Below are 13,845 nucleotides of genomic sequence, written 5' to 3'. Positions count from 1 at the left end.
AAATATGCATATTGCAAGGAACACACGCTAAAATGCTGACTATTTTTTTTGTAAGGACTGAAAAGAAACTTCACAAACTGACCCGGACATGTGGCAAACTGATCTGAAGATAGGGTAAAATGAGAGAAGCTTTTATTTTCTGGGACTGTCACAGCAACAGGCCGCTGAATATAATACAAAGGATGAGTGAGTTCTGTAGAAAAAGTTGCATTTCAACAGCTGGGTTAGCCAAGGAGTTGGCCTGATAAGTAGGTGCATTAAAGGGAGATCAGGCCACAAATGCAGGAAAGACTTAATTAAACATTCAGCCTCTTCAGCAAGAGGTTCTTCCTGGGCTGGGCGTCATTTCCACATATGCCTATCAATTTCTTCCCAAAGAGGAGCCATTTGTTTCAGGCAACTAGCATAGCACCTTTTGAATGGAGTGATGGGCTCCATGCTGTCAAGAGAAACTGCTGCAGACCTCAAATGGGTGGATAACGCAGGCATGGTGTTAAGAATGCTACTTTACTGGTTCCAGTACAGAAGCTGCAGTAATTCCTTCCACCTTCAGATGAGAGTTTTATGTCCCTACACAAATCCCCGTCCACTATCCAAACAGGATTCTTCTGCTGCCAATAATAAATCTTATCAGTCTTCTTCACTGTTCAGTTTTCTTCAGTTTCAGCCTGAGGTGGTTCTGTAGCTTAATGCTACAGTTTATAAAAGGCTATCTTTGTCTGGACATTTACAAATGCATTTCAGATTCTATAGACTGTAGGGATTAGATTTGAGCCCCAAACTCCACTATCGAGTCAAAGGACTCTGCTTATAGGAAGATGTGGAAAAGCCCTGTTTAGCAGTTAGGTGCTTCTGTGCACGACTCGCCTACCATTGACTGTGTAAAACTGAGAGCATGCTCTTTTAAAACACAGGCAAAAGAGGGAAATCACTATTTAAAAAAATAAGCTGTTTTTCATTTGGATCAAGAGGCTGATTGGCTTTCTACCAGACCACCCCCTTATAAACAATGCACTATGTCCTACTGTATTATTTCCCATATATGTTGGCTGAAGGTGTGAAAGCAGCAACCTATTATTTTTGCAGGGGCTGGGGCTTCCCTGACACCCCCTCCAAGGATAGGATTCACGGCCCTGCTCCCCCCCCCTGATCTATTTTGTGCTTTGCTTTCTATTCTCCAACTCCTGTTCAGAATAAGAGAAAATGCTAAGGCAATTTTGCTTTGTTATAAAATGGCATTTGTGGAGTCTCAGACAATTATAGTCTTGAGCTAGGGATGCCCACTGATGACAGCATTTGAAAAAAAGATTAACCAAACCAAACCCCAGCAAAGCTTCTGGGGAAATAATGATAGAAAAATGTCTTTCATCCTTTAACAACAGTGCAAACTGATCAGATTTAAAAAAAGTATAAAAGTTACAAAAATACTGAAAGGAAAGAAACTATTTTCAGCATTTAAAATGGAGATTTACAAGGAATCACAGATGCACATTTTAATAATAAACAAGATAAAAGCATTAAGCTTAAACAAGATGTTCCAGGAAGGAACGTGTGCTCCCTATGCTACTCAAAACTCCAACTCTAATGACTTTCACAAATGATGCCATCTATCAGGTTACTCATAACTACAAGCTAAAGCCCTCATGCTAGAAGCTAGGAGAAAAGCTCAGCTGCCAGCTGTTATTTGATAATAAACGAAATTAAATAGCCAGATTGTCTCCTAGGATGAAACTATTTGTAGTAATACCCTCCCACTATACCCTTGCAGCCTTCATGGATTTGTATTTTTCAAAAACAGCCACTTTTATGAACAGTGAAAACTGAACACAGCATAAAAGGTTGTTCAGCATAGCTGCCAAGTCTCCCGTTTTCCCCGGGAAATCCCCGTTTTTCCAGCTGTTCCTAGCTGGAAAAAATGGATTTTTTTGTTTTCTCCCGGTTTATTCTGGCGCGGTGACCATTTTGGAACTGGGCAGAGCATGCTCAGAAGCGACTTTTGATGCTGCTCTGCCCAGTTCCAAAATGGCTGCAGTGCGACTTCTGACGTGGCGGCCATTTTGGAACTGGGCAAAGCAGCATCAAAAGTCACTTCTGAGCATACTCCGCCCAGTTCCAAAATGGCGGCAGCGCTACTTCCGGTCTGCTATTTCCGGCCCGGTCCCTTATTTCTCTGACAGCAACTTGGCAGGTATGTTGTTCAGCTTCTTAAATCCCAACCGTGAGCACTTCTTTCTGGATCTTGTCTAATGTTGTCACTTTGTCTGCTTTTTAAAATTGGAATACTCAAAATATTAATAAATTCCAACACTAACAGGGCCACGGTCTTATCTGGATTGAGTTTCAGTTTGTTAGCTCTCATCCAGTCCCTTCCTGAGGCAAGATAACAAACAGTCCAGCACTTCCACTTCCTCACCTGCAGTTGTAAAGGAGGAGTGGAGCCGAGTGACATCAGCCTCTTGCTGACAACGTACTCCAAACCTCCAGAAAACTCCACTCAGTGGCTTCATGTACATGTTGAACAGCATAGGGGATGGGATCAAACCCTGCGTAAACCCACATTGAAGGCTCCACGGGGCTGAAAAACACTCCTCAACGACAATCCAAGTAGGACTGGAACCACTGCAAAGCAAGGCCACCCAGCCCTAATTCGGACAGTTGCTGCAAAAGGATATCATGGTCGATGGTATTGAAAGCCGCTGAAAGATTGAGGTCATCATACTGGGCCACCAAAGCAGTTTCTGTGCCAAAAGCAGGCCCAAACCCAGATTGAAATGGATCTAGAAAATCAGTGTCCTCCGAGAGCAGCCGGATCTGATCTGTGACCAATCGTTCCAGAACCTTTCTAATTACGGCCGATATGTCCCATAACTAAAGCTACCTATCTTTCCCTTCTACATTCCACTTTGGTTTTTTCCAATAAAACTATTTATGCTTCTTCTCTTTCCTACAGCCTCTTCCCCACCCACCCCCATCCTCAATATTGTGAAAATTCATTAACACTGTTATAATAATTCAGGAAAACTAAGAAGCTTAATGTAAATCAACCCTGCATATTGATTTACATAGTGTTAGGCACAGAAATATATGACCTGCTCAGATAGGACTTCTCTGTTAAGATTCTGTGTGAAGAGAGCTCAAGAGCAGGCCGTGGACTTGCATGTTCCCCCCCCCCCCCGCTCCCCTCATTGTGGGTAATAAATACAGTAATAAACCATTCAAAAGAATTGCCAGGGCCCCTTGTTGTAGATGGACTGAAGGGAGCAGTAGGGAAGGGCCTTAAGGGAGCATCCGGATTTGAGACCCACTCCTGACCTTAACTCAGTAGGCTAAGCAAGTTCTGAAACAGGCAAAAGAGTATCTCTGAAACACAATTATTTATTTGGACCAAAGCAAGTGCTATGCACTGCTAATGGGCTGTAGCAATGAGCTGTGTCAATAGTTGGAGACCAGGAACCTGAAAGATGTAGGAATGTGCCAGCAAGGAGGGTAAGGGCCCTTGCCGTTTCTCATATTACATCCTCTCTGGGATTTAGGTAACTCAATTCTTCGAACAAGCTCAGACTGCAATATGGACAAAAGTGTCTGCTCAAGATTTCCTCTTTTCTATTGTCCTAAAGGGCTTTTGAGCCAAGCAGGTTATTGGCTTTTAAATGCAATGGCTTTTAAAAACAAAACAAAACACTGACCTGAAGGTTTAAGTCTGAAAAAAATGTACAGTGTTCTCCCCGCCACTCTGAAAGGGGAAAAAGCTCACAGGCTTTTTTGTGTGTGTGTGATGAGAGCAGACTTACGGTAAGATGCTGTATATCAGCTGTATTTTTGAGACATGTGGCCAAATTTGAAGGGAGCAACGAAGGAGAGGGTCTTGACTGACTGGGGAGACCACTTACCCTTGCAGAAAAACAGCAGGGGATTGAAGTCTTGAAACTATCCTACAAGCTCCATAAAATAGTTATTTGGTCTACACCAGGATTCCTCAACCTCAACCCTCCTAATGTTTTTGGCCTACAACTCCCATGATCCCTAGCTAGCAGGACCAGTGGTCAGGGATGATGGGAATTGTAGTCTCAAAACAGCTGGAGGACCGAGGTTGAGGAAGCCTGGTCTACACAGTCTTCCATCCCACTTCTGGTCATTGTGCCCCTGAAGTAAAAAGGTAAAGGGAAAGGGAAAGGGACCCCTGACAGTTAAGTCCAGTCGCGAACAACTCTGGGGTTGCAATGCTCATCTCGCTTTAAAGGCCGAGGGAGCCGCTGTTTGTCCGCTTCCGCAGACAGTTTTTCCGGGTCATGTGGCCAGCATGACTAAGCCGCTTCTGGCGAAACCAGAAACACTGTTTACCTTCCCGCTGGAGTGGTATCTATTTATCTACTTGCACTACACTGAACTGTTAGGTTGGCAGGAGCTGGGACTGAGCAACGGGAGCTCACCCGTTGTGGGGATTCAAACCACTGACCTTTCGATCGGCAAGCCCAAGCGGCACAGTGGTTTAACCCACATCTCTGAAGTAATGAGAGGGAAAGAAAGAACTGGGTTTTTCAGAGGCAAAGGGAGGGCATAAACTTCTGTTTGTTTCCAAGCCTACTGTCATGGGGAGAGGGTGGGTTTAGAGAAGCCTCTGTGTTTGCCCAACCCAGCTGGTGAAACAAATCATTAAAAACTTTTGTCTTCTCTCTGCCCAGCTCTGCCAGCAATCGTTACAGGTTCCCTCTTGTATCTGTTTATTGTTGCATATGGACATTAAGCCTGTGGGGACAGACAAGCAACCATACAGACAGTGCTAATCTATAAACTGGCATCAGTTCCTAAAACACACATTGGTTTTTTTATATTCTACCCAATTCATGGCTCTTTCTTTCAAGCTACCTACAAAATCTGAATTCTCTCTCTCCCCCAGCTGGTTGCTCCCCACAAAGTGATTGAATCTCTTACTATCTAGACCCAACACAGCAGAGCCCACCCAAGGACCCTCGTAGGCAGAGCCTGCCTAGGACCCTCGTACTTACGGGACCGCCTCTCCCGGTATGCCCCGCAGAGGACCCTCAGGTCCACAAATAGTAACAGTTTAAGGTTCCCAGGCCCTAAAGAAGCCAGACTTTCCTCCACAAGGGCCAGATCCTTTTCAGTGATGGCACCGACCTGGTGAAATGCTCTGTCCCATGAGACTAGGGCCCTGCAGGACTTGATCTCCTTCCGCAGGGCCTGTAAGACAGAGTTATTCCGCCTGGCCTTCAATTTAACCTAAGCTTCCATTCCTTTTCCCCTTCCTCTGGCGATGCTATATTGATGTTGTGTTTTATGCTGTTTTTAAGTTGTTTTTAATCAATGTTTTTATATCTGTTGTTAGCTGCCCTGAGTCCGGTTTTTAAACTGGGAAGGGCAGGGTATAAATAAAATTTTATTATTATTTATTATAATGGATAATGTGCAATCCATCTTTACAGGCCAGTAATAAGATACACCAAAACAAGGGGGTCAGGACAAAGCTATAGTTGCTATGATTATTACAGTGTTATCTACTGAAAGTCAAATCTGGAAGAAAGGCTTTCCACAAATCACAGAATTAACAATGCAGTTAGATGTTTGTAAAGCTTTTCTGTCGCCATGATTTTATTTTTCTTCTCTCTAAGCAAAGAAGATAATGATATCGATTGAGGCAGCACACTATGACCTCTGCAAATAGTAACACTGACCCTGATGATAAAATGAAAATAAGCATGTCACAATATTGTTACTTGTGTGACATTTTCAGCCCAAATCGTCTTGGGAAGTGAGGAGAATAAACCCGTAGGATTGAAAGTCCTTTACCATTCTCTTCTCACCATGGGAAGAGGTGAAGTGGAAGATACTACAGTTATCTGAACAAAGGATCTTCCCTGTTCTTGGAAGATTAAACCCCCTTTAAAGAAGCTTTAACTACCCAGTATTCAAACAACTATGGGATCTATCACTTCATCATTCGAGAGTTCATGATCCACTGGCTCTACCATAAAGACTTTTGTGGACTAGAGTTAATTTCCTTGACTGAAAGCTTTTGCCGCAATAAACAAGTTAGCAATGCCATTTGGACCACTGCTATAGGTGTTAATGGGGGGAAATGTAGCCAGACTCAGCTCAGTCTCCTCAGAGAAAGAGGACACACTGAAAGCATTCCAAGCAATGCTGCAGTAGTTGAAAGGAACCGAATGGAAACATGGAGCCACGCCCATTGAGCATGTGCACCAGAGTCGGGCTTCCTGCCAAATCTCTGTTCAGCTCTGGGATGTTATAAATGAAGCTTTGCACAGGCTCCGAAACCAGATGCCGAGAGACTACAAAGAAGAACACTAATTTTTAAACGGGGCTATAAGTAGTGTAAGTGGGTTGTGAATTGCAACCTATGCCAAATATTTTGAAAACAACAGCATAAGTAACCTTCATTTCAATTACAGGTGGGTAGCCGTGTTGGTCTGGCCTAGTCGAAATTTTTTTTAAAAAAATCCTTCCAGTAGCACCTTAGAGACCAACTAAGTTTGTCATGCCAATGACAAACTTAGTTGGTCTCCAAGGTGCTCCTGGAAGGATTTTTTATATTTTGTTTCGTTTAAAGTGTGACTTCCTGGTTTCATATGCAATATGAGCATATCCATAGATTAATGCAACTTGCCAAATGTCTGGAAGGGAAGAGGAGGACCCTTCATGATGGTTCTTACCTGTCCTCAGTGGGTCGAAGGGATGGAAGACGGAAGCTGGTATTCCTATCCAATTTCGATTGGCTCTTTGTTCTTTTGATTGACCCTTTAAGCCGTTTACTGAAGAAGCCCTAAAAGAAAAATGCACAGAAGTGAAACAATTCAAATTATGATTTCTTTTTAAAGGAAACCTGTTGTTGAGTAATGATCAACTTGGTAATGATGAAAGGAATTATTTGCAAGAAAATATTCCACTATGAAGGCCACAGGGAGGTTCCTCAAGTCACAGTCTAAATTCATCCCAACATAACTAAGACAAATGGCAATCCAACAGACAGGCCTCACCTTGTGCTCCAGGCACAAATCCAGACAGTCCAATGGAAAAGGTAGAGAGCGCACTGTGCTTTAAAATCACTAAGGAGGAACCCCAGGGAAACAAGTGCTTCCTGTCAACAACAAGGCCACAGCAAACACCGAAAATAATTGATGCGGTAATGTGTGCCTTTTAATTAAATGCGAGTAAACTATAAATGTATGCAGAAACAAACAGGGTGGCATAAACTCCAAGTGATGCTAACTGGAAGTCTGATGGGGTAGGAAGCAAGTCTGCCTTCCTGCCCCAATTTATCGATTATATTTAAATTAACGTGTCTCATCAAACCTCAGCACAGATACCTTTTTGAATTAAACGTAAGAGCACTTACAATTTAACATGTTATTGTAAACTATCAGAAGGCCATATTTAATATTTCCATTTTTGCTACCTACCATAGTCACACACCCAAACAAAGCAGTTTCACACAAGCGAGCTTTCACATGAATAAATTTGCCCAGAAAGCTTCCGGAGAATATTTTCAATAAATCATAGAATCATAGAGTTGGAAGAGACCACAAGGGCCATCCAGTCCAACCCCCTGCCAAGCAGGAAACACCATCAAAGCATTCTTGACATATGCCTGTCAAGCCTCTGCTTAAAGACCTCCAAAGAAGGAGACTCCACCACACTTCTTGGCAGCAAATTCCACTGTCGAACAGCTCTTACTGTCAGGAAGTTCTTCCTAATGTTTAGGTGGAATCTTCATTCTTGTAGTTTGAATCCATTGCTCTGTGTCCGCTTCTCTGGAGCAGCAGAAAACAACCTTTCTCCCTCCTCTATAAATCACCATGGCTTAATGTACCCTCTGAACCCAGATGAATCAAACCATGAGCTGTAACAAAGGTTTCTTCTTTGCTTACAGTGATTCCAGGTTTGATTGACATGCTAAGCCAAATCATGGCTTGGCTCACAGCAGAACAGGAGCAGCAGCAAAGCACATTCATGTTTGGTTTCGTGTTACAGGCAAACTGAGCCTATGTGTGTGAAACGCTGATGTGAAGAGGCTATGCACCACCATCAGTTCCTGTTTCCTTCAAAGAATTTCATTTTAAGATTCATAATAAACAGGCACCTCTTTCTAGATCACTTCGTGTGGCCTTGGGGGCACTGAGCACCTTCTATCAGCTTTGGCTGATAGCCTAACTTCTGTCGTCTATGCTTTGGTAATCTCTAGATTGGAGCACTGCAATGCATTCTAAGTGGGGCTACCTCTGAAGATGGTTCAGAAACTTCAACTGGTGCAGAATTCAGCAGCCAGGGTGCTCAACAGGGAAAGATGGTTCAAGCATATCACACCAATCCTGGCCCGACTGCACTAGATCCCAATTAGTTTCCACACCCCATTCAAAATGCTGGCTTTATAAAGTCTGAAATGGCTCAGGACCGCAATTTCCCCATATGAAGTGACCCAGATCCCGTGATCATTGCCTAAGGCCCTTCTTTGGGTGCCCCTTCCATGGGAGGCCCAGAGAGTGGCAACATGAGAATGGGCCTTTTCTGCAGTGGCTCCCTGTTTGTGGAGTGGCATTCCCCAGCGAGGCTCATCTGGCGCCATCATTATATATCTTTAGGTGCCAGCCAAAAACTTTTCTTTGTAACTAGACCTTTGGTCTTTAATTATCAGTGGCCTTTTAAACTACCCCGTGATCCGCAGATGAAAGATGATATAGAAATTTAATTACAGTATTATTATTAAATAAACAACTCTCCGACTTTTAAAAGACACCTGAAGGCAGCCCTGTTTAGGGACGCTTTGAATGCCTGGTGTTTTATTGTGCTTTTAATTCTGTTGGGAGCCACCCAGAGTGGCTGGGGAAACCAAGCCAAATGGACGGGGTATAAATAATAAATTATTATTATTATTATTATTATTATTATTATTATTATTATTATGCATGTGCTTACTCTCCTGATCTCAGTAAAAACACTCATGCATCAGACAAGAAGACATTACAAACTGGTTTTTTTTATCTTGTGAACTGCCCTGAAAACTATGGATGAAAGCTGGCATCATCATCATCATTGAGAAAGGAAAGCTGCTTTGAGCTTTTGCTTTGTTTTTACCATCAAGCAATATATAAATTTTATGAGAGAAATAAAAATATTGCCATCACTGTTACATGTACACCTTGTACTAGGTTGGAACAACAATAAGCTTCATAGACTCAGTAATGATATCTGAATGAAACTGTCTATACCTTTTATGTTGAAAGATTAGTATAGCAAGGAGGATTTGACTAATTTAATCATTTGTTGCCTATTATAAGAGCTTCTGTTTACAGACTGCGAGCTTCAACACTACTAAAAGCTAATTCCACTTGATGCCTATTTGCTATCAAGTAAAGAAAACAGAAACCTTACCTTCAAATCACGATCAATTAAAACTTTAACGTTTTCAACTGATGCCCCAGATAGTTCTGTTTGCTTTAAGCATTCTAAATTATGTTTTAATGAATATAGTTTCAAAAGCATGTTATTACTGTAAGTCACCTTGAGAAAACTGTACATAGGAAAATGGGGTAAAACAATGAAGAAACGAGTAAAAAAAAGTTCAGCTCATTTGAGAACAGAGAGCTGTTGATCTCTTGTCAAAAATGCTGGTGGAAAGAACAGGAATGCTGAAGTAGGGTTCCCTAAAAATGAAATGGCAGCTTTGTTAAGAGCAGTGTTTATGTAGCCGTGCATAGCATCAAAAATCAACCCAGTTAGCTGGACATTTTAGTGGAGACTTTGAAAAGTGCCATTAAAAAGCGGATAATCAATACATGCTTTAGGGCGGCTCTCTCTTGAGCACAGTGTTGCAAGCAGACTAGAATAACAAAGGCATTTATACAAGGGAAGGTCAAGGTACACATGAGGCTGTATGAACAAGGTGACAGCAAGGAATACTGTATTATTTTTCTGATGATTACTTGATGATGGTAGGCTTAGTTTTAATATTGCACTTTAGAGCAGCCTTCACTAACTTGGTTCTCCCCAGATGTTGCTGGGCTTCAACTCCCATCAAGCCTCAGGCATTATGGGCAAAGGTCAGGGATAGGAGCTGTAATACAAAACATCTGGAGGTCACCAGCTTGGCAAAGGCTGCTTTGGAGTGTTCAAAAGGTCTCCCACATATTACTTCGTAAGCCTTGTAAGAACGTCAAGCTAGGTCAGCATTATTCCACCTGATAGTCGGGTGGGGTCTGAGGCCAAGAAAGAGGGGCTTTCCTAAAACTACCCAGCAAATGAATAGCAGAAGCAAGATCCCAACCTCAGTTTTAGCCACTATACTAATTTTGATTCAAATGCATGAGCTTTAGATAACATTGAACACCCCTAATCAAGATACTTGAAGCACGGAAATTGAAACGGACTTTCTCTTGTGGTGTGACTCTGTAAATGTGCTCTTCAGCAATAAAAAATACATCCCGCCTTCCACAGCAACAAAACGTGCTGGCAGGTGCACTAAACACGGTCCTTCAATTAACTAAGGCTACAATAATTGTGCATATGCTTACCTGGGACCAATTTCTATGGGTACAATTTACCTAAGTACGATTGAACTGAACAAAGCTTACTTCCGGGTGGAAATGCATTGGATTGAACTGTAAACGGCTTGCAAGCTGTCTATGGTCAGGGGCACCCCAAACCCAGAGGAAACAGGTCCTACACACCAGCAAGCTCTCAGTAAAACTCTCATGAGATGGGCTAGGTCTCCACAAAGCTGGTGGTGGCAGTAACAGTTTATTTATTTTTTCATTAAAAATAATAATATATTTCTATCCTGCCTCATTAAATATAATTTTATGTGTCTTCTTCAAACTATAAGCCACCAGTAAACCAACTAATAAACCAAGAAACAATGACAATAAAAATAACAGGATGCCAAAATAACCAAAGCCACTACAACGTAGAAAATTATTTGGTCTCAGAGCGTGCATGCTGGAGAAGGAGAATTCTTTTTTCAGAAGATGCCACTGAGAGGTGAACACTAGAATAGGGCAGGGGGGGGGGGAGAGAGGAACTAGTTTGCAAGGAAATGAACCCGGGGACCAGAAATAAGAAGGTACAGTCCAGTCAAAGGCGACTATGGGGTTGTGGCGCTCATCTTGTTTCAGGCCGAGGGAGCCGGCGTTTGTCCGCAGACAGCTTTCCGGGTCACGTGGCCAGCAGGACTAAACCGCTTCCGGCGCAATGGGACACCGTGACAGAAGCCAGAGCACACGGAAATGCCGTTTACCTTCCCGCCACAGCGGTACCTATTTATCTACTTGCGCTGGCATGCTTTCAAACTGCTAGGTTGGCAGGAGCTGGGACAGAGCAATGGGAGCTCACCCCGTCGTGGGGATTCGAACCGCTGACCTTCTGATCAGCAAGCCCAAGAGCCTCAGTGGTTTAGACCACAGCGCCACCTGCTCCCGCTTTAATAGAAGGACAAATTGCAAGGTAAAGAAATCCACTCAGTGGCAACTTTCTTGGGTTCTACAAAACTAAAGGGGGGAAACAGGAGGCATCTAGCAAAACTAGCTGATCAGGCAAATTGAAGCAGATGGAACTCACCAGGTATACCTGTATGGTAGCATATTTAGACAAAAGGATATGAATTATGGACATATACTGAGATGCAATAACTTCACTCGAAGTTTATAAAAAGGTAACTAGAAAGCGGTTACAAGAAAGCAATGTAAGCAGCTCTTTTAAACATGCCTGTTCAATGCAGAGAGGAAAAGAAGAAAGGGAGGTTGTACAAATTTCAGAAGGGCAGGATAGAAACAGCAAAGAAAAACACTACAATTATATTTCATTCTATGTTTCATTTTCATCTAATAGAAAAGGGAGAGGGGGGAATGGATGTATCTGTGCACAAAGGAAGAGTAAAACAAATTAAAATGCAGTTTAGGAATAGAAATAACAGCTGAGCCCCACCTCACCCTGTTTCATAATACATAAGCCAAAGGAAAACATGATGTTATTATTCCTCTACAGCACAGCAGGGTCACTGCATCACAAGAATAGAATTATCATTGTCATGTAGCACATAATCATCCTGTAAAATTCAGGTAAGATATCTAAGACACAAATGTTTCATTATAAAAAAGTTTACACATTATGTAAATTGGAATATTAATTTCAGTAGCTTTAACCAGGTTTAAATATATGTAAGCATACGTTTATTGTGAGGAAGGATCAGGTAAGAATGCAACATTGTTTGCATCTTAGAATATTTTAAGCAGATATTCTGCTTCATAGCTTCCATGAATTTCCTCCAAAGTCTGTTCCCTGATATTAAATACGTGGGAACTAGCTACTGTGAATTTAGTGTGCCATAGGGTATGTATTCTGCACATGCTTAGAGGCATTCTGGCAACCTATTGAGGAATCCAGAGGTGGAAAATACTTGCTAAGATGCAAATGGAAGATTGGCTCTCTGGCACCGAAAACGGGTTCCGGGGTGAAAACTGGTTTCAGTTACAAAACCTATTTTTGGTTACACACTATACAGGGGTTGTCTGTCAACCTTTCTGGACACATGGGCCCATTCACAAACCAGGGAAACTGCCTTAAGCACTACACACTCACACTACAACCAGCCACACACTGCAACCTATTCTGTTGGCTACAATAAAAAACTTATTTCAAGCCTAATTTCAGGGGGGAGATGTGACCCCCATGGATATCAAGGACGGCCTCTGTGGGGCCATGCAAACCCACAGCTGCCGCACTGGTGACTCCTGCATTATGATATCATTGCAGAAATAGGTTTAAGAGACATACAAAATGTGTCAGTTTAACACTGCATTCCCATATGACTTTTACGCCTCAAGGTATTTCAAAAATGCAAAGTGATGTTAAGCTCCTGCTGGTATGGCTATTCAATAACTTTATTTTAAAAACTGCAATTGCCTTACCAGGCAATCAGAAAAGTTACCAACTGACACCCCAATATGAACTGCAGACTTTAGTGGTATGAACTGCGGACTATAGTGGTAAAACATTTAGTATTATAAAGGCCGTTAATAGAACAATTAGCTCTGTTCTCAAAAGAATCTGAATAGTTGCTTCCAAGACTTTTAAGAATCTGAAGGGGTGCAGCAAATAGGATATATTAAAGGAAGTCAGCTACCCCCCGCCCCGGGTGTTATTTTACACAGGTAGGAAAGAGTTTACATAGAAAATTATGAAAAAATGCACAGAAGAGAAAAAAGAATGTTGGGTTCGGTGAGCAAAGCAGCATAGACATACAATTGTCAGCATCATTTCAACATGCAAAATTAAGGTACACATGCACTGTTTGCTCGTACATTGAAAGGTATGTCACAAAGAAGGTGGCAAGTTTTTGCTGATCTATGAGACAATAACAAGATTTCATGTTCAGCACCCCCCCCCCCTACAGCACAGAACTTCAAAGTCACTGAGCTGGAGTAAATTCAGGGAAAGGCTTCACAAATAATTCAATAGTTAGAAAGTTGAATTTGAGAAGGTTGCTTTCTGCTTTGTAAAACTAAGCCTTGCCTTGAATCTGAAAAGCATGAAATCAAAGCAAGAGGAAGATGCTAAGCTGAAACAAATGAGTAGCTCTGGCCTAACAAAAGAAAATTGAGGCTTCATGTCAGGAAATATTTCCCTGTGTTATGGTCCATTAGATTGTGGCAGTTCCTATCAAAAGAAACAGAGAAAACTGCTTATTATCTGAATATTTTGCGGTGAATTTACAGTAGAGAACAAAATTATAGGAACAAGACAGAAAATAACATCTTCGGTTCTTCTGACTTCTTGCGTACATGGCAGCGCAGCATTATCTGAAGGCATACTGCA

General features: G+C 42.1%; 1 protein-coding gene across 8 annotated transcripts in view; it reads right to left on the bottom strand.

Annotated features, from left to right (window-relative positions):
• RASAL2 (RAS protein activator like 2) overlaps positions 1-13,845 on the bottom strand; it is a 147,568-nt gene that overhangs the window by 53,124 nt on the left and 80,599 nt on the right. For all 8 annotated transcript variants that reach the window (XM_035121311.2, XM_035121312.2, XM_060276605.1 and 5 more), the window contains one exon: positions 6,693-6,802. In XM_035121311.2, the coding sequence (XP_034977202.2) occupies positions 6,693-6,802 (110 nt within the window). The remainder of the gene's footprint in view (positions 1-6,692; positions 6,803-13,845) is intronic.

Source organism: Zootoca vivipara, chromosome 7 (assembly GCF_963506605.1).
Source record: "Zootoca vivipara chromosome 7, rZooViv1.1, whole genome shotgun sequence".
Lineage (NCBI taxonomy): Eukaryota > Metazoa > Chordata > Lepidosauria > Squamata > Lacertidae > Zootoca > Zootoca vivipara.
Note: the sequence above shows the minus strand (reverse complement) of the source record. Positions and strands in the feature narration are given on the sequence as shown.